General features: G+C 40.5%; 1 protein-coding gene across 5 annotated transcripts in view; it reads left to right on the forward strand.

Moving 5' to 3' along the window:
• Window positions 1-27,299, forward strand: part of sez6b (seizure related 6 homolog b) — a 270,502-nt gene that overhangs the window by 174,614 nt on the left and 68,589 nt on the right. For all 5 annotated transcript variants that reach the window (XR_005072165.1, XR_005072166.1, XM_037084349.1 and 2 more), the window contains one exon: window positions 11,798-11,966. Coding sequence is in view for 3 of the 5 variants with exons in the window: in XM_037084349.1 (XP_036940244.1) it covers window positions 11,798-11,966 (169 nt within the window). In the remaining 2 variants the exon portion in view is untranslated. The remainder of the gene's footprint in view (window positions 1-11,797; window positions 11,967-27,299) is intronic.

Below are 27,299 nucleotides of genomic sequence, written 5' to 3' on the forward strand. Positions count from 1 at the left end.
TACATTCAACATAAATATGTTTTCTGTTGTAATGTAAATTTTAATCAAACAAGAAAATAACCATCTGCACATCAAAACTTTTAAAGTTTCATTTTAAGTCTATATCATCCACATATTTGTTGCTGAAAAAGGTGGCTGGAACAATTCATTCAGAGTTTTCTATGAGGGGCCGTCAGGGACATTATTCAGAATTACCTCTCACAAACACATGTGAAATGATCTTACATACACTACTAAAACGCTCTCACACACACTACTGAAACGCTCTCACACACACTACTAAAACGCTCTCACACACACTACGGAAACACTCTCACGCACACTACTGAAACGCTCTCACACACACTACTAAAACGCTCTCACACACACTACTGAAACACTCTCACGCACACTACTGAAACGCTCTCACGCACACTACTAAAACGCTCTCACACACACTACTGAAACACTCTCACACACACTACTAAAACGCTCTCACACACACTACTGAAACGCTCTCACACACACTACTAAAACGTTCTCACACACACTACGGAAACACTCTCACGCACACTACTGAAACACTCTCACGCACACTACTAAAATGCTCTCACGCACACTACTAAAACGCTCTCACGCACACTACTGAAACGCTCTCACACACACTACTAAAACGCTCTCACACACACTACTAAAACACTCTCACGCACACTACTGAAACGCTCTCACACACACTACTGATACGCTCTCATACACACTACTGAAATGATCTCAAACACACTACTGAAACGCTGTCACACAAAATAAGAGTCCAATGACAGTCGCTTTGGTGGCATGATGTGTGTTTCTGATGAATTAACAGCTCAATCGGACAGCACGTTGTTCCATCATTTTTGGCTCTCCATAGATAGTCTCCAGTAACTTTTTAGCAAGATTTCAGGACTGCGAAACAAGTTTCAGTAGTGTGTATGAGAGCATTTCAATAGTGTTTGTGAGAATGTTTCAGTAGTGTGTGAGAGGGTGTTTCAGTAGTGTGTGCGAGAGTGTTTCAGTACTGTGTGTGAGAGCGTTTCAATAGTGTGTGTGAGAGCGTTTCAGTACTGTGTGTGAGAGCGTTTCAATAGTGTGTGTGAGAGCGTTTCAGTACTGTGTGTGAGAGCGTTTCAATAGTGTGTGTGAGAGCGTTTTAGTAGTGTGTATGAGAACATTTCAGTAGTGTGTATGAGAGTGTTTCACTCACTTGTATGTATGATAATGTTTCAGTAGTGTATATAAGAACATTTCACATGTATGTGTGAGAGCGTTTTAGTAGTGTGTAAGTAAATAATTAATCAGTTGTTCAGTTATTCATATGCAATTTAAGATCATAACTTCAACACATAGAACATTTTATTGTTATTGACATTATAAGTCTTTGGATTGGGTTCTTTTAATCCTTCAATTTAAAGGTACACTTCAGTTTTGGGGAGGAATTTTGTTATCAGAAGAGAAAGATCTTCAATGCCTGATTGTTTTATGCCTAAACAAATTAACTAAGTCTAACTAAACAAACTTAGTTTTCACAACTGCGTAAATTGAACAAACTTTTTTCACACTTATTTCTCTCTGATGCTTGTTTATCAAGTTGTGGATAAAAATGTATGTTTATGATATTTATTTGTTATTTTTACCTCATTGATACTGTAAATTAAAAAATTCTAAGTTTCAGTTTCTTCTCCAATACTACTTTGTGGCCATAATAACACTACTTAATGACTAATACACAAAATAAAATGTATCTTTGTAAACAATAATTTGATACTTTCACAATATGTAAATATATTATAAAATTAAGATTTTTATTTAGAATATGACCTGAATAACCATTATCAGAATAACATTATTCAACATTATTTCCACACATTTTTTTTTTGATATAGTAATGCATGTAATGTAATAATTCATATAAAACATAATAAATAATACATGTTACGCATATGTGCAATACATTACAAATATATAACTTGGGAATGTAATCTATTATTATTATTATTATTATTATTATTATTATTATCATTATTATTATTATTATTATTATTATTATTATTTTTCTAAAATTGTTCCGGTTGCATGTTGAGCTCACCCTATAGGGGGCGCTATAAATGCTTCACATTCATATCTCAAAGACCATTGGATGGAATTTCACCAAATTTGGTATGCATGCTTTAGGGGCGAGTATTAACTATCTTGAGTGCCATGTTGATAGGTTAAAGTGGGTGTGGCCTATTCATCATTAACCATCATTGGCACCATTTATTAATTTATGGCGAGCTGGAAGGACCCAGAGACACGAAACTTGGTACGTTGAGTATGAATGACGTCCAAATGCTGCTCCAAAAATTTGGTCCCAATCCGTCAGATGGGGGCTCTATAACGTGTGGGGTCTAAACATTGAAAGGCTTTCCCCCGCAAAGCCATTAGTGCTATTGACTTGAAATTTTTCATACATGTCCTCCTGATAGTCGTCTGCAAAAAAGCCTCTTGCACCACGAAAGCCAGATTTTTGCTAATTTGCATAATGTTAAAAACAGTAAAATTGATAATTGAAAGATTGACTCTATCAACACCAAATTTGCCATACGGCTTCAGGGGTTGAAAAGACAAATTTCTACTATGAATGTGCTAAATTGGTCAAAAAATAAGGCCGCCACAGACCAATGTATTTTCGCAATGGGCAGGGCAATCGTCACAAATCCTGGTGGGGAAGGTTCACAACAGGACTGGGAATCTGCTTACCAAAGCATGCTGAGCTCAACCTATAGGGGGTGCTATAAATGCCATTAGCATGTAGTTGAAAACCCAATTGTGAGAAATCTGGGGCTTATCATGGGTATGTTTTGGACAGATCTCTGAGGAACACAGTGGCCGATGTCATCAACTGCGGGGGATTAGGGTTGCGGGTTTGGGGCGAAAGGTTAGAACCTGCAGATTGCCGCTTGCGGCTATATTTATTATTATCATTGTTATTATAGTTATTATTATTTATAATTAAATGATTATTAAATGATTAAATTGTTTTATTGTTACTTTGTTGTGCTACTGTGCATTAAGTCTTCAAAAATAACACAAATATAACTTAAACTATGTGTTATAGTAAATACAAAATAGAAACATACACATACTGTGGATTACATCTGAAATAATGAAAGATGTTTCACTAAACTACATAATCAATAAATAATTATTTGCAAATAGAGAGTATGTGCATTACCTTTATTATTAGTATTATAACTTTTCAAATTCTAAACATAATTGAAATTGACATCACTTCTAAAATAATAATACGAATACAATAATATATAAAACAACTACATAGTAAAATCAAGCTGATTATTTATAAGACATGCATTGCTAATAAGTAAGCCATGACTTTAAATTTTTTATTTTATAGCATTCAGTCAGGAACACTCATCATAGGTTTGATTGCCATAACATTTATTGTAACAAATACAGTGCTGACAACTTTTTTCTTTTTGCTCCCTGGACTGACCATGCAGCATGCTAAGTAAAAATGGAACGCAATACAGAAAACCTCCCTGGGGCACAAGATGGAGCCATGGCGGCTGTAGCTCAGGGGGTAGAGTGGGTCGTCGCTGGTTCGAATCCCAGCTCCTCATGGCTGAGTTGAGCTGCATGTCAAAGTGGTCTTGAGCAAGATAATGAACCCCAAGTTGCTCCTGATGTGCGGTTGGCACCTTGCATGGCAGCCTCTGCCATCAGTGTATGAATGTGTGTGTGTGAATGGGTGAATGTGGCAAGTATTGTAGAGCACTATGAGTGGTCAGTGGACTGGAAAAGCGCTATATAAATGCAAGTCCATTCACCATGAGCCACAATACTTTTGCTGTTATAATATTTTTTCTTAACCTTGAGCCCTGATAGGACTCTTCTTTTCTTCAAAAAGAAAAAGGTGGAGGCTGGGATGGTAGCGGCAAGCTTCCCAGCAGCAGCAGTAGTGTGTGGCAGGTTTTGAACAGGAGTGGTTATGAGTGAGGGGGGAGCCATGTTTAAATGAACTGGCTTGTGGTGAGAAAAGCTGTGATTGGTGTGACACTGATTGGTTATGATGATTCAGTACACAGACTGGCAGCTGATTACAGCTGGGGCACAGACTTCTGTGTCCTGCATGATCTTACACTAAGCGTTTTTTATTAATAGCATAATAAGTGATAATATTGCCAGCAGTTGCACTAATATTATATATATTTTAAATAATTAAATTGTAGAAATGTGCAATACATGCAAAATAACAAAAAGTTGTAAGAGAAAAACTTTAATACTTGCATTATCATTAGCCTTAGCATAGCTATTATTAGTATAACTTAGTGTAAGCATATTGTTGTGCCGTTCTCTTCTGTTGTTAACTTTGCCCTTTTGAACCCTGACCTCTGCTTTTGTTATGAATATATCTCTGCGAGCTTTTCCCACAATTTCCATCAGCATTTCTTTCAGCATTGTGGGTCAATTTTGGCAGTTATCCAGCCAAGAGTTATCTATCAGACCTTCTGGTTCTTTTGTATGACAGATACAGAGAAGAGAAAACAGAGCTATTTTTTTCTTTCTGCTCTGATAAGGCTGGCTGATGAATAATAAGTGACCATTTTACTCCTGACCACTCTGATTTACAGCACAGGGAGTGTTTCTCTGAAAAGCGATTTCAAAAAGGGGAGTATGTGTGGCTGCGCATCTGCTATCTAGATTGTGTGTGTGTGTGTGTGTGTGTGTGTGTGTGTGTGTGTGTGTGTGTGTGTGTGTGTGTGTGTGTGTTTCGGTGCATACAGCAGGTATATTGAGGTGTGATGACTAAAGGCTGGGCAGGATGCCACTGGGTGTACTCTTCCTGCTCTACTTTAATTAATCTTTGTCTGTATGAGTAGCCTCGACCTAATTATCTGGGAAACAAGACATACGCACACACACGCACACACACACACACACACACGCACACACACACACACACACACACACACACACACACACAATACATACACATTATGTTTATATCTGTACATGGATTTTCTGGTGTGTTGATAAATCTGAATGCATCTCTGCAAGATTTTTTCTCATTGAATTTCTGGATTCCTTGTATTCTCTTGAATTTGTGTTTCAAAACCCTTATAACATTAACCAGGACAAGGGTTTAGTGATGATAACAATGCACTATTTTCCACATCTGATCAGATTCTCATTCTTTTATCATTATTCAAACAACAAACAACAAGCAATTAATGTGTTCTGCTAACACACAACTGTGTAAATCAACAGTCAGATCCTCGGTTACTGCTCACTGTCTCCCTCGTAGTCCTGCATGCAGGTCTAATTTATCTCCACAACTGTAGACTCACAGGTGGTGGCATTGGATTTGGGGTGAAAAAATACATGTGTGAGGATTTATGGTCATTGCAATTTAATATTCTGATTTCCAGAAAATATAAACATTTCTCTGATTGTAGTCACACAGTCTGAATGCACCAAACATTTTCTCCTCTGTTCCTACTGCAAAGCCCCCTGAGAGTCCCAAACTACTGACCAAACATTCTATTTTAGTGATAGCTGAATTCGAACTATATTATATATACACATACTGTACATACTTTTTTTTTTTTCAGAACTGTTTTTAATACGTGAAAATCATTCTGAAATAAATATGGATTATAGGCTATTTTATTTTATAGGGGGCTGACAGACAGCTGCTGCTACGGCAGATGATGATGCACTTGCCTGGGTGATGAGTGAATCCATCTCTGAGTCCCCAGCACCTGCTTCCTCTATGGAAGGTGTGTCAGTGGGATTGAGGAGATTCAACACATCTTTAACCTAAATATCTAAAATGCTATGATAAGCCTAAAATGGACACTTGCTGCTCATCCAACACTTCTCAGCCTTGACCATTTGCTATTTTATCAGAATAAGGTGCCATGGCTGCCAGATTTTGGAAAGTATTCAATACCAATTAATATTGATACTAATCATTTGCCATTGCTCATCATTCTCATGTATTTAGAGCTCTCAACGTGCCTGAAAGTTACAACCTGACCTGGCCCGTGAGTTTTAAAGCCTGAACCCGACACAGCCCGACACACCCGTTAACTCGGTCTTAATGGCTTCCACTTTAGCCTCAACCGGGCGAACCTCCCCTTGCCCCACCACTTTGACTAAATAGGTAATTGTGGCTCTAGCAAAATCACACTTAGCCAACTTCACTGTTAACGGTGCCCATACCAATCTGTCAAACAGTGCAGTGATCCTCTGCAGATGGTCCTCCCAAGTATCACTGAACACAATGACACATCAATGTACACAGCACAACCAACCAGCCCATTTACCACAATATTCATTAGCCGTTGGCAAGTGGCCAGGGCATTATGTAAACCAAAGTGCATGACTTTGTAGGAATACAAGCCAGTAGAACTTATGAATGCACTTATCTCCTGGGCCCACGGAGACAGTGGGACCTGCCAGTATCCTTTTAACAGATCAAACTTGCTCACAAATTTGGCTACACCTATCTGGTCAACGCAATCCTCCATTTGTGGTAAAGGACATGAATCTGGTTTTGTGACACTGTTTACTTTCCTTAAGTCAGTGCATGGTCGAATAGTCGAATCTGTTTTTCTCCACAAGTAAACACGGAGATGCCCACCTAGAACTGGAGGGCTCTGCCAGATTATTATCTAGCATATACTGAACCTTTCTGTCCAGTTGTGTCCAACCAGTTGTAAAACACGGGAAAAGCGCTGTTTAATTGGATGAGCATCACCAACCTCTATATGGTGTTCAATAAGATGTGTTTGCGATGACGTATCTGAAAACAGTGCGGGGTACTTGTTTATCAATGAAACCAGTTCATTGCGCTCAGCCTCATCCAAATGACTGAGGACTGATGGCAAAGACTTTAATGTGTCAAAGTTTTTCAAATGTAACTGCAGCACTCCCTCATCTGTCGGCCTTTTTCCCTCCACCATAACTGCCCCCCTGAAGAAGACATCTCCGTGTCCACACACAAGGCAGCTTTCACGCATGGGGCCTCCTTGGAGCTAGGAGATGATGACATATGGTCATAATATCGCTTTAACAAATTGACGTGACAACCTAGATTTTCCAGTTTTCCACTTGTTTTTTAACTGTGAATAGACCAGCAAATTTCGCCTGAAATGACACCAACCAATCAACCCACAACCGGCAGCAGAAGCATGACCTGATCACCAGGACTGAACTTCTGCTGTTTACGGCTTTACAGTCAAACAATGATTTCATCTTCTTTCATGATTTTTCTAGCCTTTGAGGAGTGTTCACAGAGTGCTGTGTCCAAGCACATCAATGGAAAGTCTAGTGGAAGGGCAAAATATGGCAGGAAAAGATGCACCAGCAGAAGAGATGACCGTGGGCTTCAGTGGATTATCAGACAGAGAAGATTCAAGAATCTGGCAGAGATCCAGAAAGAGTGGAATGAGGCAGGAGTCACAGCTTCAAAAACCACCACATTCAGACACATCCGGAAGATGGGCTACAACTGTCGGGTTCCTCGGGTCAAGCCACTTCTGAGCCTGAGCCAACGTAGGAAGCGTCTCAACTGGCCAAGGAGAAGAAGGACTATTGGTCAGTGGTCCAAGGTCCTCTTTTCTGATGAAAGTAAAGTGTGTCTTTTATTCGGGAATCAAGGTCCAAGGGTTTGGAGGAAGACGGGTGAGGAATAGAACCCAAGCTGCTTGAGGTCCAGTGTGAAATATCCACAGTCAGTCATGATTTGGGGAGCAATGTCCAGTGAAGGTGTTGGTAAACTCTGCTTTCTTAAATCCAAGGTCACCGCAACAGTCTATCATAATGTTTTAGAGGACTTCATGATTCCTTCTGCTGAGGATCTGTATGGAGATGCAGATTTCATCTTCCAGCAGGACCTGGCCCCTGCCCGTACCGCCAGAAGCACCAAAACCTGGTTTGATGCCCATGCCATCACAGTGCTTGACTGGCCAGCCAACTCGCCGGACCTAAACCCCATTGAGAATCCATGGGGTGTTATCAAGAGGAAAATGAGGGACACAAGACCCAAAAACAAAGAAGAGCTGACAGCAAGCATCAAGGAAATCTGGGCTTCCATAACTCCCAGGCAATGCCACAGGCTGATTGCCTCAATGCCACGGTGCATCGAGGCAGTGATTAAGGCAAAGGGATTCCCAACCAAGCACTGAAGATTGACATATCGTTTTGAAAGTACCATATTTTGATTGATTTGATGTGATCCTATTTTTTGTGGGTTTTATGAGCTGGAAGCCCAAATTATGTACAAATAAATACTTGAAATTGTTTAAATTGTGGGCTCTGAATCTATAATCTATGAAAGTTTAACTTTTTGAATGGAATTATGGAAATAAATAAACTTTTTCATGATATTCTAATTTTTTGGAAAGGGTCTGTAGCAGGTGGAATCAAACATCTCAAATTTGGACACATGCACACAAGTACAGATTTTTTCTAACGTCCATTCCTTGTGTTTGTTGGCCCAAGACATTCTCTTCTTGTTGTTGTGCTTCTCATTCATGGCTTCTTTGTAGCAATTTGACCATGAAGGCCTGATTCACACAGTCTCCTCTGCACAGTTGATGTTGAGATGTGGCTTCTCTGTGAAGAATTTATTTGGGCACTAATCTGAGGTGCTGTTCATTTGCAGTCTCTGAGACTGGTAACTTCAATGCATTTACCCTGGGGCAGTCCTCATGAGAGCCAGTTTCATCACAGTGTTTGATGGTTTTCATGACTGCAGTTGAGGATACATTGAAAGAAATTTTCCAAATTGACTGACCTTCATATCTTAAAGTAATGATGGACTGTCATTCTCTTACATTAGCTGAGTGGTTCTTGCAATAATATGGATTAGAATTGTTGTTGAATAGGGCTATTCACTGTATAGAACCGTGTACCAACCCTACCTCTACACAACACAACTAATGATCTCTAACACATTAAGAAAGCAGGAAATTCAACAAAATAACTCTTGATTCACACCCATTCATTCACACTACGTCATGAATCTGACTGAGAGAATGCCAAGAGTGTGCAAATCTGTCATCAAAGCAGAAGGTGGCTACTTTGAAGAATATAAAACATAAAACATATTTTGGTTTGTTAGACACTTTTTTGTTTACTACATAATTCCATATGTGTTCTGACTTAGTATGGATATGTGTCCAAACATTTGACTAGTACTGTATGTATGCATTGTTTTCACTGTTCTCATTGTGTGAATCACTTTGTGTTACATTGATGTATGAAAAGTGCTGTAGAAAGAGTGATTGACTGATTGATTGATTGTCTAATTGAACGACAACACCCACCCCAGCCATAGTCTGTTCACTCTGCTTACAGAAGTATCCACCACCATACCAGCAGACTACAGAGAAGCTTCATTCCTCAGACTTTGAGACACTTCAATTAATCCTTCCCAGTCCAATTTTTAAAATCGACTTTTTTTGTTGTTTGTTTTTTTAAACCCTAGAATTGTAAAAATGATGACTACATTCACCTTGCACTATGCCAGCCAAGCTGTATACAATATCTCACAAAAGTGAGTACACCCGTCACATTTCTGCAAAAATGTTATTATATCTTTTCATGGGACAACACTGAAGAAATGGCACTTTGATACAATGTGAAGTTGTCAGTGTACAGCTTATATAACAGTGTATATTTACTATCACGTCAAAATAACTCAACAGACAGTCATTAATGTCAAAATGTCTAATGTCTAATGTCTGGCAACAAAAGTGAGTACACTCCTAAGTAAAAATGTCCAAATTGGGCCCAAAGTGTGAATATTTTGTGTGTCCCCCATCATTTTCCAGCACTGTTTTAACCCTCTCGGGCATGGAGTTCACCAGAGCTTCACAGCTTGCCACTGGAATCCTCTTCTGCTCCTCCATGATGACATCATGGATGTCATGTTAGAGACCTTGCACTCCTCCACCTTCCTTTTGAAGAAGACCAACAGATGCTCAGTAGGGTTTAGGTCTGGAGACATGCTTGGCCAGTCCATCAACTTTACCTTCATCTTCTTTAACAAGGCAGTGGTTGTCTTGGAGGTGCATTTGGGGTCGTTATCATGTTGGAATACTGCCCTGCGGCCCAGTTTCCGAAGGGAGGGCATCATGCTCTGCTTCAGTGTGTCACAGTATCTGTTGGCATTCATGGTTCTCTCAATAAACCGCAGTTCACCACTGCCGCCAGCACTCATGCAGCCCCAGACCATGACACTCCCACCATCATGCTTGACTGTAGGCAAGACAAACTTTTCTTTGAACTCCTCACCTGGTTGCTGCCACACTCGCTTGACGCCATCTGAGCCAAACAAGTTTATCTTGGTCTCATCAGACCACAGGACATGGTTCCAGTAATCCGTGTCTTTAGTCTGCTTGTCTTCAGCAAACTCTTTGTGACCCTCTACCCCTTCAACCTCTGCAGCAATGCTGGCAGCACTCATAAGTTTGTTTTCCAAAGACAACCTCTGGATATGATGCTGAGCATGTGCACTTCTTTGGTCGAACATGGCAAGGCCTGTTCTGAGTGGAACATGTCCTTAAACCACTGTATGGTCTTGGCCACTGTGCTACAGCTCAGTTTCAGGGTGCTGGCAATCTTCTTACAGCCAAGGCCATCTTTATGTGGAGCAACAATTCTCTCTTTCAGATCCTCAGTGAGTTCTTTGTCATGAGGTGCCATTTTCACTTAGGGGTGTACTCACATTTGTTGCCAGCGGTTTAGACATTAATGGCTGTGTGTTGAGTTATTTTGAGGGGACAGTAATACACTGTTGTACAAGCTGCACATTTACTACTTTACACTGTATCAACGTGTCATTGCTTCGGTGTTGTCCCATGAAAGGATATAATAAAATATTTGCAGAAATGTGAGGGGTGTACTCGCTTTTGTGAGATACTGTATGTACTGCCCCCCAGCTGTCACTTGATTTAGTGAGATAAAAGGTTTTAGCAAAATCTTAATTTAGAAATCCTGCAATCATGAAAAATGGCAGCATGACTTTACTCTATGTCTCTCTATACTGATACTCAGGCCAGCTGAGAGTCTTGCCTGGGCCCGGGACGAGATACTCATAGATGGGCCGCCCCGCACCCAGATCTCTCCTTTTCCCTTGCTCTTCCTCTCCTCTGCTCTTCCTCTCTTGTTCCTCTCCTCTGCACTTCCTCTCCTCTGCTCTGCTCTGCCTCTCCTCTCCTTTATTTTAATTCAGTTTTTCAGATTGTTTTTTATTTCAGTTTACTTTCAATTAGTTTAACAAGTGATTTAAGTAGTTTAAGTTTAGTTTTTATCTAGGAAGTCTGTAGTTATTTTGTTAACTATAATAACCCTGGTTTGTGCGCACGCACGCACACGCACGCACACACACACACACAGTTCAAAATCAGGTCGAGCAGAACTGGATGAACTTGGACTGGGAACTGGTGACAAAGGAACAGTTAGGAAGAAAACAAATAAAAAGCTTTATGTACTTCCAAAATTACATATTTTTCCACAAATAGGCCTATTTTACTTTTTTTTTTTTAATTCCATAATTTAATTAGGGCCCAGTTCTGCCCCTCCCTCCCTCCCTCCCTCCCTGGGCCCCCTATTGGCGGGTGTGCTGATACTCAAATGAGGTTAACATATGGCCAGTAAGACAATGAGGGAAGTGGTTCTCTCTGCACAAGGTAATGCATTTGTTTGACTTTCAGTGTATTTTAAGTGAAAAACAGAGGTCAGTTGTGCATTTCATCTTCTCCTCTCTCAGCTGTATGTGGTGGTTTGATCAGAAACGTAACAGTCGGCCGGATCGTCTCCCCTGGTTTTCCCAGCAACTACAGCAACAACCTGACCTGCCACTGGCTGCTGGAGGCCCCGGAGGGCCAGAGACTACATATCCACTTTGAGAAGGTAGCACTGGCTGAGGATGATGATCGGTAAGCAGGACTCATAAAACATACATTATGAATATTATAAATGTACAACTAGATTACATTACACAATGTTACTTTTATTACTATTCTGCAGCAAAGTACTTTATTTTGTGTTCTTTCTTTTTGTGTGATTATTCTTCTTCTTTCTTCTTATAGTGTGATTACAAGCTTGGAGTAGTCACCAAAATTTCTATGAACACAGTCAACTTTAAAGGAAAAGTTCAGGGCTTTGAATAATGTTTGCTATTTGTGCATCATTACTCTTGGTTACCTATACACCTACAGATTGCAATTTAAATGTTCCATCTTTATAAGAGACACATGGGGATCTATATTCACTAGTTGATGCTGTTTCAGGCTGTCATGCAATTTTACAAAAATTGCATAATGGTTCTTGTTCCAAAGAAATATTTGCCTAGCAGTGTGTCAGAGTTTTGTCTAATCTGGCTCTGGTGTATGTCTCTAATACGCAGTGCAGCCCAAATCATCTTCTGCACATATAACAATACCTATCTATACAATACATATAGTATATTACACTAACTGGACGATTTCATGAAATCAGGAATGAGTGTTTTGTTGTTCTCTGTGTTTATCCTTTTACATCTAATACTGTTAGGGGTTATGCAAATTGTATTGTGGTTTGTGAGAAGTGGTGATGTGTATGTGTCTACTTCACTGGCGTAAGTTCCACCCATACCAGCAAGTCACTCAAACTGTACGCTGTTATTGCCTTGTCCACCAGCTGCACCTCCATGCCCTTGAGGGTTATCAATTTAATTTGTTGCCTAATATTCAGTCTTACTATACCACTCTGAATGAATCTGTCATTGGCCTCTGTCTCTTGTCCCGCCCTTGGACGCAGTTTGTTGGCAGGCTTGTCCTGTATTGGACAAAGTCCTTGTGTTCTCACTGTATAGTAGGCCAGCTCTTTAATACCCAGCATTTAATGAAAGGGATAGAAGATGGAGTAACCCCTAGGTTCCCTGGGACTGAACACTTATCTGCTCTCTGAGAACACCTAGTGTTTTAGGAGAGAGATTGAAGATGGGGAGCACTGATCCCATCTGCCGCAGACCTTCTCTTAGGTCTATCAGGACACACACAATGGGAGTTGTCTCCATGCAGGGCTTGTCTGGCACCAAATGTTATGCCGGACTTGTGAGCAAATACTCCCTCTAATGTCTGCACATAACGGTTTCATCTGGGTAGTATGAGCCCATTGTGGAAAAGTCTTTGAATGGTGCCAGCCAGACTGGCAAGTGGGGCAATTCTTCATATGGGCATTATAGGAAGCATTTGTGGAGGGGCGACATGAGTGACTGCAAAAAATCTGTATTGGCTGCCTTAGATTTGTTTGCATTCATTTCATCCGTTTTTTTGTATTGCTCATTTACATGTCAAGTCAATTAAGCCATGTTGCCATGTTGGCAGCTGGGCACCCGCTGTTTTGTAAAGGCACGTCTACTTGCTCATGAGGGCATGGCCCCCTCCACCTTCACTGACGTCTGCACCTTCGTTGAAGATGAGGTTCCCCCTATGCAGCATGCAAGCTTGGACCACCACTGCTCTGGTGAATAGGGATCCCTGTTTGCACAGAAGACGATGGACACCCCTTTCTAATCAAACTTTGAGATTTAGAAAAAAATTAACCTGAGGGAAGAATGTGTGGTGCTCCACAGAAACTCTAACCCATCCATCTACAAGGGTAGACTAGACTAGGTTTAAACATGACTTTAAAATGTGTCATATACATTTAAGTTTATATTTCAGCCCCCTGTGATATTTTTTAACCAGAGACATTACCCTGGCATGGCCATTACAGGACTTTTTTTTCTGTTCTGGCACATAGCAACATTCACAGTTAAACTTTAGTTATTGTTCCACTGGTTACTTCACGATCCCCAGTCATTGTGGTCACTAGGACACACCTCACCTGACAAATTACATGTCTGTTAAATGTGGTATTTTAGGGGGGTCCCGTATTATTCTCCATTCTGTGCGGTCGGCTGTAGTGCCCCAGACTTCCTCAGTAGCCCCGTTCACACTGCCGTTTGGATGCAGGAATCCTGCACCAATTTTTAGATTAAGACGAGACCTTGAAAACACACAGATGTCATCATCATGACGTGTACTGTCACGCCTCTTTAGGAGCCGGTTCGCCTTTATGCCAGCACTGCTTGGCTCTGTGTGAACGACCAATGGCGGAGAATTAGCGAACCGTTGCTGCGGCGATAATGCAGCTTCTCTGTGTGAAAGGGGCTAGTGACTGCACAAACTCTGTAGAAAAGTGGGAATAAGTTAGGGATCCCAGACAGGCCAACTATGGGGAAGAAGAAGACTGTTTGCTCATAAACATAAAATGCAGGATTAAAAGTATTTAAAATATATAAACATTTGTCTTAAGGATATACCCAGTGCATATTAGTGACCACTGAATGCATACATACATACAGTTTTTTTGACCTTTCTCTAATCTGGGAGCCTAGCTGCCTTTTTCTGGAATGCCCTGAATACACTCACACAGTAATGCACATGTATACCTAACTGATGACCAGCGACCTTCTGATCACTAGTCGACCTGCTCTCTCGACTAGTCACCCCCATATTATATTATATTATATTATATTATATTATATTATATTATATTATTATATTATATTATATTATATTATATTATATTATATTATATTATATTATATTATATTATATTATATTATATTATATTATATTATATTATATTATATTATATTCCCTTCTTTATCTAAATGAAAGCAGTCTAAATTGATCACATTTGATTTTGTCAAGCAAGCATAGATACATACATAGTTAGAGGTCAGTGTTACTACTGTCTAATGGTTTGTGTTCTGTTAATCATGATATATGAACTTTGTCTTGTGCCTTTTACTTCAGTTATGTTCAATTATTAGGCCTCTCGTGTACCTTCTACTTGTCACTGTAAGAATATAATTTCTGAGGACTCCACGGGATAACAACCGGCTGTCAGTGCCGCTCATTGCAGTGACAGTAGAGTGTCATTTTTGCAATATGGGGCTCTCATTACAGAGCACTGAACGGAAGCACCACAGGGGGAAAATTAGCTGAATGATCAATTTTTCATATCAGCCGATAGCTGCTCTGGCTTCTCTCACACTTGTCCTATAAATATGACCTCAGATGTGAAGAGAAATCTAGAAAGCTCTGAGGAAAAGGGAGTAATAAGATGCAGAAGAGTTCTGGCACAAGTGTTATAGGTGGTTGTGTAATGAGCAGAGGTCAACTAGCTTTCCAAAGACAAGATCCCCTTGTTAAAAGCCATCTGCTGTTTTGTCATTTCATATGTTCAACTTCAATTAAATATAAGTTCTAAGCTAGATCAAATGAATATTATGAGAAATCATCTACATGTCTTTGATGGATTACTTTTTTTCACATTGGGCTTAATGAATAGTTTTAACAACTCTCAAGGTTTACATTAATGCTTTTGTCCAAAGTGACTTACAGTAATGCATACATACATTCATAGTCCAGTACATCAGGAGCAGTTTGGGGTTCAGCAGGTGGCAACACATCTGACTGACAAAATCATCTAGCAGCAGGTAGCATGGATCCTTACAGGAACTGGCCATCATCGCTCTGAAGGCTGCATATAGCCCCAGTGTTCAGGTGGTCATTAAGGGGCTGTTAGTTAGCAGCAGTAAGCAATTGTTGCAGCGACAAAGACATCCACAGAATTGAGGGAGAGCAGCTGTCAGACATGAGAGGGAAAACCAAGAAATATTTTCTCCATAAATTATCAATTTTCATCTAAATCAGTGAATAAAGTTATAAACATGTTCTTTTTGTGGTATAGGCCAAATCTGTAAATCCCAGCCCCTGGAACACTCTGCTCTGACAGTGTCATTAGTAGTACCTATAATGTCCCTTTGCGCGTGCACGTGTAAAAGGTGTGAAAATGTGTGTGTGTGTGTGTGTGTGTGTGTGTGTGTGTGTGTGTGCACAATTTATGATATGATTTATGACCCTCTGATTGATTTATGACCCTCTGATTGTGTATTCTCAGACCTCCTCTCAACACCCCATCTCATGTGAACTGGGGTGTGATTGAGGTGTTGTGGCTATTTCTTAGGTGCTTGTCACCGTTTTGTCAGACAGGAAAACCTTTCATTCTGTTTGTGTGTGATCTCAAGCCCCCCACAGTATCTCTGTTCACTGTGAACTGTTCTTGGAGGGGGTGTTGTGTGGTTGTATGAGTGTGCTTGTGTGAGTGGGTTTTTCAGGGGGGATTCTTGGTTGTTTGTCACATCCTTTCCAAAAGAAAAGGGGGGGGGGCTTCACACAATGTCTGTGAGGTTCAAAGACAGATAGTTGATAGAAAGCCCCAAATGGTAGATCGTTCACACTGTCCACGCTGGCCTTTGACCGTGGCCTTGTCGGGAGCCGATGAGCCTCTATGTGCTGCGCATATGTATCAGGCCACACCAAGAGCATCCTATTTACATGGTGAAGAGCGAAAAAAAAACTTTACCAGGCTACGTGACCCACTAAGCATGTATGATTTCATATCTTTTGTAGACACACTCTGTTGAGCGTGTTATATACAGAGGTTTTGGGTTACATGGCTCTGTGTACCAATATCATTGTTCGGTATTTTGCTATTCCTCTGTAATGGTCGATATAGGAAACTCATCCCTACTGATCTAAGTTAAAGTAAGAGGCCGTGTTAGGTATGTATAATTATCCCCATTTTCAGTCTTGTCTCAATTCCTTAACAGTGTGGATGTCTATCATTAAAGATCTTCATTAGATTAACCAGCCATAGATGAATCAGGGGAGGATTTTTTTTGGACATGTAGCCAGGTAGCCCAGCCGTTGGCTAATTCAGGAGTTGATTGTATGATGAGTAGTTTTAATAATTGTTTTTAATCAGTAAATGACATATTTACAAGGTAGTTAGCAAATTTCTGCCATGCTAGATGCAACCCTACGTGAGCATTTAAGGCTTATAAAGCATGCATTAATAGATCCTAGCGGTGTTTGGTATCTATGTAAAGCACTTTTTACATATATATGGATGTTTTAATTGATTAATTCTGTTTCCATACAAATTACCAGGGCAGAATTGTTAAGTTAAAGAATGTAGTTTAACTTTTATATAAAATTAACTTGTCTAATGACTCGCCCTTTTGTTAACACCTGGGGGTGGACAAGGGTCCTGCTTAGGAGGGGTGTGGTTAGCTGAGTCTTGATATAGCTAGCTGTGAAGAATAGCTAGCTTTTTCTCCTGCTCTACTAATGTCTCGTTGTGTGGCGTTAAGGCTAGTAGGTTTGTATTGGCTTTGTCTTAAAGTTTTTTGTTTCACTCGCTATTTCTACCTGTTTCCAGATTTCAATTATTTTGGAAAAGAACATTTTCAACCAAAACACCAATGGAATCTCTGAATAGTGAGTTCTTAATATATCATCATTCTATTCCTAATAAGACTGTTGTAATGGTTCCGTTAATTGTAGGATAATATTTGCATACTGTTTTAAAGGTTTTGTTTGTTAGGTCACTCGGTGGTTACTGTGTTGGCTGATGGTGAAAACTCAACCGCTGACGACCAAGGTATGTGTTTATCATAGGTTTCTTTTCTTTTCTTTATATATTTCTTATTATATTTTTTCAATTTTTTTTTGTATTAAAACTCATTTTCTTACTTTTTCTGAAGCTCTGACTGTTGAAGGTGGGGGATCATCTCTACAAGTCACGAGTGATCGGCAGCTGCTCGATGGTTACTCAAATGGTGTCTTTTCACTTTTTGTTATAATTTATTCAGTCTAACATGTGTTTTAAAATACTTGCTTTATCCTCTTTTGTATAGTTTTCCAGGGAGAAACACAACCTCCTGGTGAAATCCTCAGGGCAGCGCAAAAAAAACTTGATGATCGGATAACTTTTTGGAAACAGAGAACTAATGTGGAGGACCAAGAAGACCTTGACGGTGAGGCATCTGGTTTATACTTGAATAAAAATTATCAACATGCCGGTGGGTTTGCAGTAGTGAATACTCTCTGTTATTATGTTGGATGTAGATTTCCAACCATGTCATATAAAATCCAGGACCCCAGCTTGCGTGAAAGCCTTTGGAACGAAGTCATTATTGTGTCAAAAACGCCATGGGAATAAGACTATCCAGACTGACAAGCATACAGGGTGTGTAATAACTATTTTCAGGAACCTATATTAGTAGACATAGCATGTGTTATTGTTTGGTTGGCTATAGTGGTCAATAGTGAATTTACAGAATTAAAAGAGCGATACATAGCTTTGGAAAAATCTGCAAGTGAAAATAGAATCTTGTTAAAAAAACAAAATCAAAAGTTAATCGAAATTTTACAACAACTAGGTAGTTCTACAGCACAGTATAAAGAGGACCTTGCAGCTGTGAGGCAACTGTTGGGGGAGCAGGCGGCTTGTAACACCTCCATTTCAATTTTGCTCGAAACACTGGTGCAGAGGCTTCTGAATTAGGTTTTTGCTGTGTCTCTCCTCATCAGATATTATTAATCGACATGCCTCCTTTTGAATAAAAATTCAAACTTATAGACGATGTATAGACTGTTGATGATTGGAACTCTGATGATGAGAGAGCTGTACCTATTACTACCGAGGGCGCTCAGGGCAGGTATATCCGGTTTGCGCAAAAAAATTGGCTTGCCTCTTGGTGATAACGTGGCTGGCAATGTCACACATTGTCTAGATGGGCTAGAGTTAGGGCCAGGCGAGTCAAAGCCTTGACAAGGCGTGTGACCCATATTGCTCTGACCCGAGGACGTACTGCTGGTACTGTTGCTAATGATGCTAGTTTTACCTATGCTGCTGATGGATGTGGTAATATGACCTGTGAGGATGAAGGTGTTGCTGCATCTGTTCGTGCTGATGTGACCGGGGCTGGTGAAAGTGCTTGTGCTAGTGTTTGTGCTGATGTGGTCTGTGCTGATGAAAATGCTTCTGATAATGTTTGTGTTGATGATGGTAATGGCTTTATTATTGAGATATCTGATGATGATAACATGGTTAGTGCCGTGAATATTACCCCAGTGAATGTTGATGTGGATGCTGATGCCGTTATCGTGATAGACGGCGATGATGTTGATTTTTGTTCCGGTAGTGCAGGGTTTGATACTGCTAACACTGCTGATTCAGCACCTGTTTCTGTTCAGCTTGACACAGCTATGATGCAGAGTCCTGTAGAGCCATGCAGTGTTGGTGAGTCTGGTTCTATAAATCAGATAGGCGGCGGCAGTGGTGATAGAGAAGTAGAACAGAAAGCAATGCCCACGTGTGGCTCGATGTCTGTTTCTGATGACGATGCTGCTGCTGCTGATGATGATGATGATGATGATTCTGGTGAGGCAAGACCACCAATACAAGTCCGCGATATACCTAATTTTAATGCGTTTGAGCTGCGCCAGCGTCTCGATTTCAGAGACATTAGTCTCAATCACCCCGGGCTAGTCCCGATGAGAATCAGAGAAAGGTTGCCAATGACGTGCAAGCTATTTTAAACTCTGACAATCAATACAATGCAGATTTGTTTCTGGAAGAGATTTTGCAAGTTTTGCAGAGTAATGACACGTCCATGTCCAATGACGAATCAGAGTTTATTGTCATAATTAATATAATTTGGTAATAATTTGTGCTTCAGTCTCTGTCTTGCGCGTTTTAAGAAAAAACAAAAAGCAGAAGATGAGAAACAAAAAGAAGAAAAAGAGGGAGAAAAATCATCAAACAGTGCATGAACAATCACTGAATGAGCAAACATATGCAGAAAACATTCATCTAAAAATTAGGGGTAATCTTACAAGCTGCTTGTCCTTTAATAAAGTAGCGGCATTTAAAAGGGAGATAAAAGCAAAAATCATAGTATTCCATCACACAGCCGGTCGCAAACGTCTGGCGTGTTACAAAACACATGATGAGATCAGCAAACATACTGTCTGGTTATACTTACGGGATAATCACTATTATTTGATAGAAAACCCGGCAGGATCCTTCTGGCTCAGCATACGTGTGTAATTAGTGTTACGAAACATATGAGGCAGTCTTGAGTCATAGCTGTAAACTCAGATGCAATGTATGTTTTACAGACGCCTGTCACAGACACCCGACCAAAACATAACCAGACAGTATGTTTGCTGATCTCATCATGTGTTTTGTAACACGCCAGACGTTTGCGACCGGCTGTGTGATGGAATACTATGATTTTTGCTTTTATCTCCCTTTTAAATGCCGCTACTTTATTAAAGGACAAGCAGCTTGTAAGATTACCCCTAATTTTTAGATGAACGTTTTCTGCATATGTTTGCTCATTCAGTGATTGTTCATGCACTGTTTGTTGATTTTTCTCCCTCTTTTTCTTCTTTTTGTTTCTCGTCTTCTGCTTTTTGTTTTTTCTTAAAACGCGCGAGACAGAGACTGAAGCACAAATTATTACCAAATTATATTAATTATGACAATAAACTCTGATTCGTCATTGGACATGGACGTGTCATTACTCTGCAAAACTTGCAAAATCTCTTCCAGAAACAAATCTGCATTGTATTGATTGTCAGAGTTTAAAATAGCTTGCACGTCATTGGCAACCTTTCTCTGATTCTCATCGGGACTAGCCCGGGGTGATTGAGACTAATGTCTCTGAAATCGAGACGCTGGCGCAGCTCAAACGCATTAAAATTAGGTATATCGTGGACTTGTATTGGTGGTCTTGCCTCACCAGAATCATCATCATCATCATCAGCAGCAGCATCAGCATCGTCATCAGAAACAGACATCGAGCCACATGTGGGCATTGCTTTCTGTTCTACTTCTCTATCACCACTGCCGCCGCCTATCTGATTTATAGAACCAGACTCACCAACACTGCGTGGCTCTACAGGACTCTGCATCATAGCTGTGTCAAGCTGAACAGAAACAGGTGCTGAATCAGCAGTGTTAGCAGTATCAAACCCTGCACTACCGGAACAAAAATCAACATCATCGCCGTCTATCACGATAACGGCATCAGCATCCACATCAACATTCACTGGGGTAATATTCACGGCACTAACCATGTTATCATCATCAGATATCTCAATAATAAAGCCATTACCATCATCAACACAAACATTATCAGAAGCATTTTCATCAGCACAGACCACATCAGCACAAACACTAGCATAAGCACTTTCACCAGCCCCGGTCACATCAGCACGAACAGATGCAGCAACACCTTCATCCTCACAGGTCGTATTACCACATCCATCAGCAGCATAGGTAAAACTAGCATCATTAGCAACAGTACCAGCAGTACGTCCTCGGGTCAGAGCAATATGGGTCACACGCCTTGTCAAGGCTTCGACTCGCCTGGCCCTAACTCTAGCCCATCTAGACAATGTGTCGACATTGCCAGCCACGTTATCACCAAGAGGCAAGCCATTTTTTTTGCGCAAACCGGATATACCTGCCCTGAGCGCCCTCGGTAGTAATAGGTACAGCTCTCTCATCATCAGAGTTCCAATCATCAACAGTCTATACATCGTCTATAAGTTTGAATTTTTATTCAAAAGGAGGCATGTCGATTAATAATATCTGATAAGGAGAGACACAGCAAAAACCTAATTCAGAAGCCTCTGCACCAGTGTTTCGAGCAAAATTGAAATGGAGGTGTTACAAGCCGCCTGCTCCCCCAACAGTTGCCTCACAGCTGCAAGGTCCTCTTTATACTGCGCTGTAGAACTACCTAGTTGTTGTACGATTTTGATTAACTTTTGATTTTGTTTTTTTAACAAGATTCTATTTTCACTCGCAGATTTTTCCAAAGCTATGTATCGCTGTTTTAATTCTGTAAATTCACTATTGACCACTATAGCCAACCAGTCAACTCTGTTATCCACAGAGGGTGGGAGATTAAGTGGTGTCTGTGTCTCTGCGTCAAGTTGTACAGCTAGACCAAGACTGCTGATGTCTAGCTCTAGTCCATGACAACTACTTAATTCAGGCAGATCAAAACCCTCTAGGGAGGTAAAATGCTCTGACGAGGGATCCTGATTAGTATTTCGATGGTCATCAAACACGTCTGATAAAGCCAGAGAATCATCTAATTGTAAACAAACCAGAGGTGTGTTGGACACACCAATCACACCACTGTTAGGACCCACTGACGCTGACAGCTGTATACCGCTGGTCGTGTCCTGACTCTCTATTTGAACAGACAGAACTGGCAATAAATCTGTTGACATATGATCATGTACTGGACCGAGGGGTTACATTGGCAATAGCACTGTCAGAAACAGCGTTTTCTACAACACCTGTTTGAGAAGATGCAATCACAAATGCGGGGGCTGGATGGACCTCATCACATAGTGTTGTGGCAAGTTGCAAGAGCGTCAGCACTGCCTCATCCACTTCTCTATGCAGAGCCACAAGATCGATCCCTGTCCCGGTCTCTTCTCTTGAGGGTGCACCTGGTGGATGTAATGTGCTGTTCACCAACCTGCGATGATAAGTTAGAGAAGGGAAAAATAAATAAATAAATAAACTCAAATTAGTAACAATAATCATAGTATAATAATGATAATGACAACAATAACACATGCTATGTCTACTAATAAAAGTTTTTTTTGCGTTGCCCTGAGGATTTCACCAGGAGGTTGTGTTTCTCCCTGGAAAACTATACAAAAGAGGATAAAGCAAGTATTTTAAAACACATGTTAGACTGAATAAATTATAACAAAAAGTGAAAAGACACCATTTGAGTAACCATCGAGCAGCTGCCGATCACTCGTGACTTGTAGAGATGAACCCCCACCTCCAACAGTCAGAGCTTCAGAAAAAGTAAGAAAATGAGTTTTAATACAAAAAAAATTTGAAAAAATATAATAAGAAATAAATAAAGAAAAGAAAAGAAACCTATGATAAACACATACCTTGGTCGTTAGCGGTTGAGTTTTCACCATCAGCCAACACAGTAACCACCGAGTGACCTAACAAACAAAACCTTTAAAACAGTATGCAAATATTATCCTACAATTAACGGAACCATTACAACAGTCTTATTAGGAATAGAATGATGATATATTAAGAACTCACTATTCGGAGATTCCATTGGTGTTTTGGTTGAAAATGTTCTTTTCCAAAAGAATTGAAATCTGGAAACAGGTAGAAATAGCGAGTGAAACAAAAAACTTTAAGACAAAGCCAATACAAACCTACTAGCCTTAACGCCGCACAACGAGACATTAGTAGAGCAGGAGAAAAAGCTAGCTATTCTTCACAGCTAGCTATATCAAGACTCAGCTAACCACACCCCTCCTAAGCAGGACCCTTGTCCACCCCCAGGTGTTAACAACAAACAAACAAAACTTTATATAAAAGTTAAACTACATTCTTTAACTTAACAATTCTGCCCTGGTAATTTGTATGAAAACAGAATTAATCAATTAAAACATCCATATATATGTAAAAAGTGCTTTACATAGATACCAAACACCGCTAGGATCTATTAATGCATGCTTTATAAGCCTTAAATGCTCACGTAGGGTTGCATCTAGCATGGCAGAAATTTGTTAACTACCTTGTAAATATGTCATTTACTGATTAAAAACAATTATTAAAACTACTCATCATACAATCAACTCCTGAATTAGCCAACGGCTGGGCTACCTGGCTACATGTCCAAAAAAATCCTCCCCTGATTCATCTATGGCTGGTTAATCTAATGAAGATCTTTAATGATAGACATCCACACTGTTAAGGAATCGAGACAAGACTGAAAATGGGGATAATTATACATACCTAACACGGCCTCTTACTTTAACTTAGATCAGTAGGGATGAGTTTCCTATATCGACCATTACAGAGGAACAGCAAAATATCAAACGATAATATTGGTACACAGAGCCATGTAACCCAAAATCTCTGTATATAAAACACACACACACACACACACACACACACACACACACACACACACACACACACACACTCAACAGAGTGTGTCTACAAAAGATATGAAATCATACATGCTTAGTGGGTCACATAGCCTGGTAAAGTTTTTTTTTCGCTCTTCACCATGTAAATAGGATGCTCTTGGTGTGGCCTGATACATATGCGCAGTACACAGAGGCTCATCGGCTCCCGACAAGGCCACGGTCAAAGGCCAGCGTGGACAGTGTGAACGATCTACCATTTGGGGCTTTCTATCAACTATCTGTCTTTGAACCTCACAGACATTGTGTGAAGCCCCCCCCCCCCCTTTTTTTTTTGGAAAGGATGTGACAAACAACCAAGAATCCCCCCTGAAAAACCCACTCACACGAGCACACTCATACAACCACACAAACACCCCCTCCAAGAACAGTTCACAGTGAACAGAGATACTGTGGGGGGCTTGAGATCACACACAAACAGAATGAAAGGTTTTCCTGTCTGACAAAACGGTGACAAGTACCTAAGAAATAGCCACAACACCTCAATCACACCCCAGTTCACATGAGATGGGGTGTTGAGAGGAGGTCTGAGAATACACAATCAGAGGGTCATAAATCAATCAGAGGGTCATAAATCATATCATAAATTGTGCGCACACACACACACACACACACAAATATTTTCACACCTTTTTACATATGCATGCGCAAAGGGACATTATAGGTACTACTGTCATTCTTTCTCTTGTTATTGTTTTCCAGCTAATTACCAACACTAAAATACCAGAATACAAATTACCGTTTGCCATTGTTGGGCCTGCTGGTGCACAGGGGGACATGTAGAGCAAGACGTTTGTTATAAAAACACATCGGAATATCACTTCCCCAACATTTCACTGTCTGCAGATTAATTTAATCTAGCTATGCTTTTGAATGTATGCCAAAATCACATGTCTACTATCAAAAGTCCTGTAGTAGTCTGTTTTGCTTTCACATTATAAAGAAACAGCCACAGATTTCACTTGGAAGCGCTCTCTGAGATCCTGGTCTAGCTGTCAGCATCAGAGTTAGACAGACAGCTTTTACACTGGTTTAAATGACTGAACTAAGCACAACATAGTTTGAATGAAACACACCAAACAGATTAGGTTTGAAACTCATAGTGGGTGGCACTGGCTGACTCCCCCTGACTCCCTGCTATTTGCTGAAGGGATAAATTGTGGAGTCCGAACAGTGGCAGAGCCAGAACGTAGCTAATGGATAGGCCTGGAAAAATCAGGACGGGCCTGATTATTTTTAATCTGGGATGAGATGTATGTAAATGATTTATGATAGGCTATAATAAAATCTGCCGGGCCACTGTAAATTAGCCCATGGTACAAATAACATACCTATGAGTGGATATACAGTAGAGACCGCTACTCCACAACTGGACCTCTGTTCTGTTAAATTTAACTGTTCAGTCCCAAAGGGGAAAGAGAGGGAGACACAAGAGGGATCGAGTTTATGTAGGCTATTTGATGAAGCTTTATTGTTTTGCTGCTGTACAACGAGACAAGAGACGTGTTTTTCTCTGTTTACTGAGGTTAATAGCACAAAACTTCACACTACTGTATATGGGAAACAGAGAGCAGGCGCTGCTCTGGGTTAAGCACCTTGGACAGTCCAGTGCACACAATCAGCACAGGTATTGAATAAGTTTAAGCTCAGAGCTTCCTTACGGAAACAATAATCATAACACACAAAACTTTACACCACTGTTCGGAGACAGAGAGCTGCTCTGCTGCAGACATGGGTTAAGCACCTTGGACAGATCAGTGTGCACAATCAGTGCACAGGTATTTAAATGTCTGACAAATTGAATACCATAAATGACCAAATAATAGCTTGGTTTCAATTAACCGCCGGGTCCCCTTTAAACGCTAGGTGCAGGTGTGTACTTTGGTAAATAACCGTTGGTTCCAAATCAGTGCCGGGTCTAAGTTTCTTTCTTTCTTTCTTTTTTTTTTTTAAATCAAGGAAGAAGATGTGCCCACTGACACTGCACATTTTTCTTCTTCGCCTTTTTCACGTATTGTGCTGCTTTGTGTCAGTCAATATCACATTGATGGTCGGCATGGCTCTGGTGCAGCATAATAATAAAAAGTACAACTTGAAATTCTAACTGTCTGTCTTAAAATATGCAGAGGAAAACTCGGGCGAAGCAGCCACTAGATATTTCTCTGTCGACACCAAGAGAGTGAGAGATTGACGAAAAAATCAAACTGAGCTTCAGCGTCTTTCCGAGGAGGACAGCAACAGGGCCAGGCTGCCTGGTGGAGGGAGGAAGAAGGCTAGCGAGGAGCTGGAGATAAACATGCAGAGATGGGTTATCAGCAAACGGGCACGCCACGAGAGAGTGTCCCGCAAAATGATCAGGATGATGGCAAAACAAATGTACCCCACCATGAGTGACAGCAAAGCTGGTGAAGTTTGTGATGTTTTCATCTCAGATTTTTGAGAGGAAGGACTTAAACACCTGTCCCAAATAAATGCCTGGCCTGTTAAGTGACTGAAACAAATAAACAGCCCGGCTATTATTTGGGGTATGTACACAGCAGCAATCACAACTTCTTACCGGCAGTTTTTACACAAGGCAGAGTCCTCTGGGCTTTGTGTTAAAAGCATTGACTATTTCATCATAATCTGAGCTGTGATTGATTGAAATCGGTCAATCACTTTAAAGATGAAGTTTGTTTTTATAAAAATATAGGCCTATTTTAATTAGAGGGCCAAGTCCGAGGGGCCGAGGCAACGCGTATGCTTGCATACCAAGGACCAGCATTGCTAGGAACCCTTAAAGTTTTTTTCGCAAAAACTAGAAAACCTACTTTTTCGAACTCCTCCTCGGGATTTTGTCCAATCTGCGTGAAGCTTGACATGTACACTCTTCAGCTGGACCTGATCTAAAGTTGTCAAAAGAATTTTGCTCTAAAATTGCGCAAATTATTACAAACACATTTCTGTAGCTACCTATAAAAATGTAAACTGATTTATATCTTGGTCAAACTTAGTGCTATTACCACCAAATTTGAGGTTCTTAGTTGCCATGAGACTGGGAAGGGATGAGGGATGAAGGTGGTCATGACTGGTCAGTGTGGGCGTGGCTTAGTACAACAAATCCAAATCAGCACACATTCAGCCTTTTGCACTTCCAGTGCACTTCCCATTACAGTGAATACAATGGCTTAGACATTGGCCTGTGTCCTCACTTTTGCCCCGAGCCCGTCATCCTTGGGGGCAAACTTCCGTGGACTCTGCGGTGCATGGGGTCCGAGTCATGCAGGGGGGCTTTGCCCCCGTTCATAACTGCTTGCAGTTCTAGTTTGGTTTTGGTTTTTTTAG

This window comes from Acanthopagrus latus, chromosome 2 (assembly GCF_904848185.1).
Source record: "Acanthopagrus latus isolate v.2019 chromosome 2, fAcaLat1.1, whole genome shotgun sequence".
NCBI lineage: Eukaryota > Metazoa > Chordata > Actinopteri > Spariformes > Sparidae > Acanthopagrus > Acanthopagrus latus.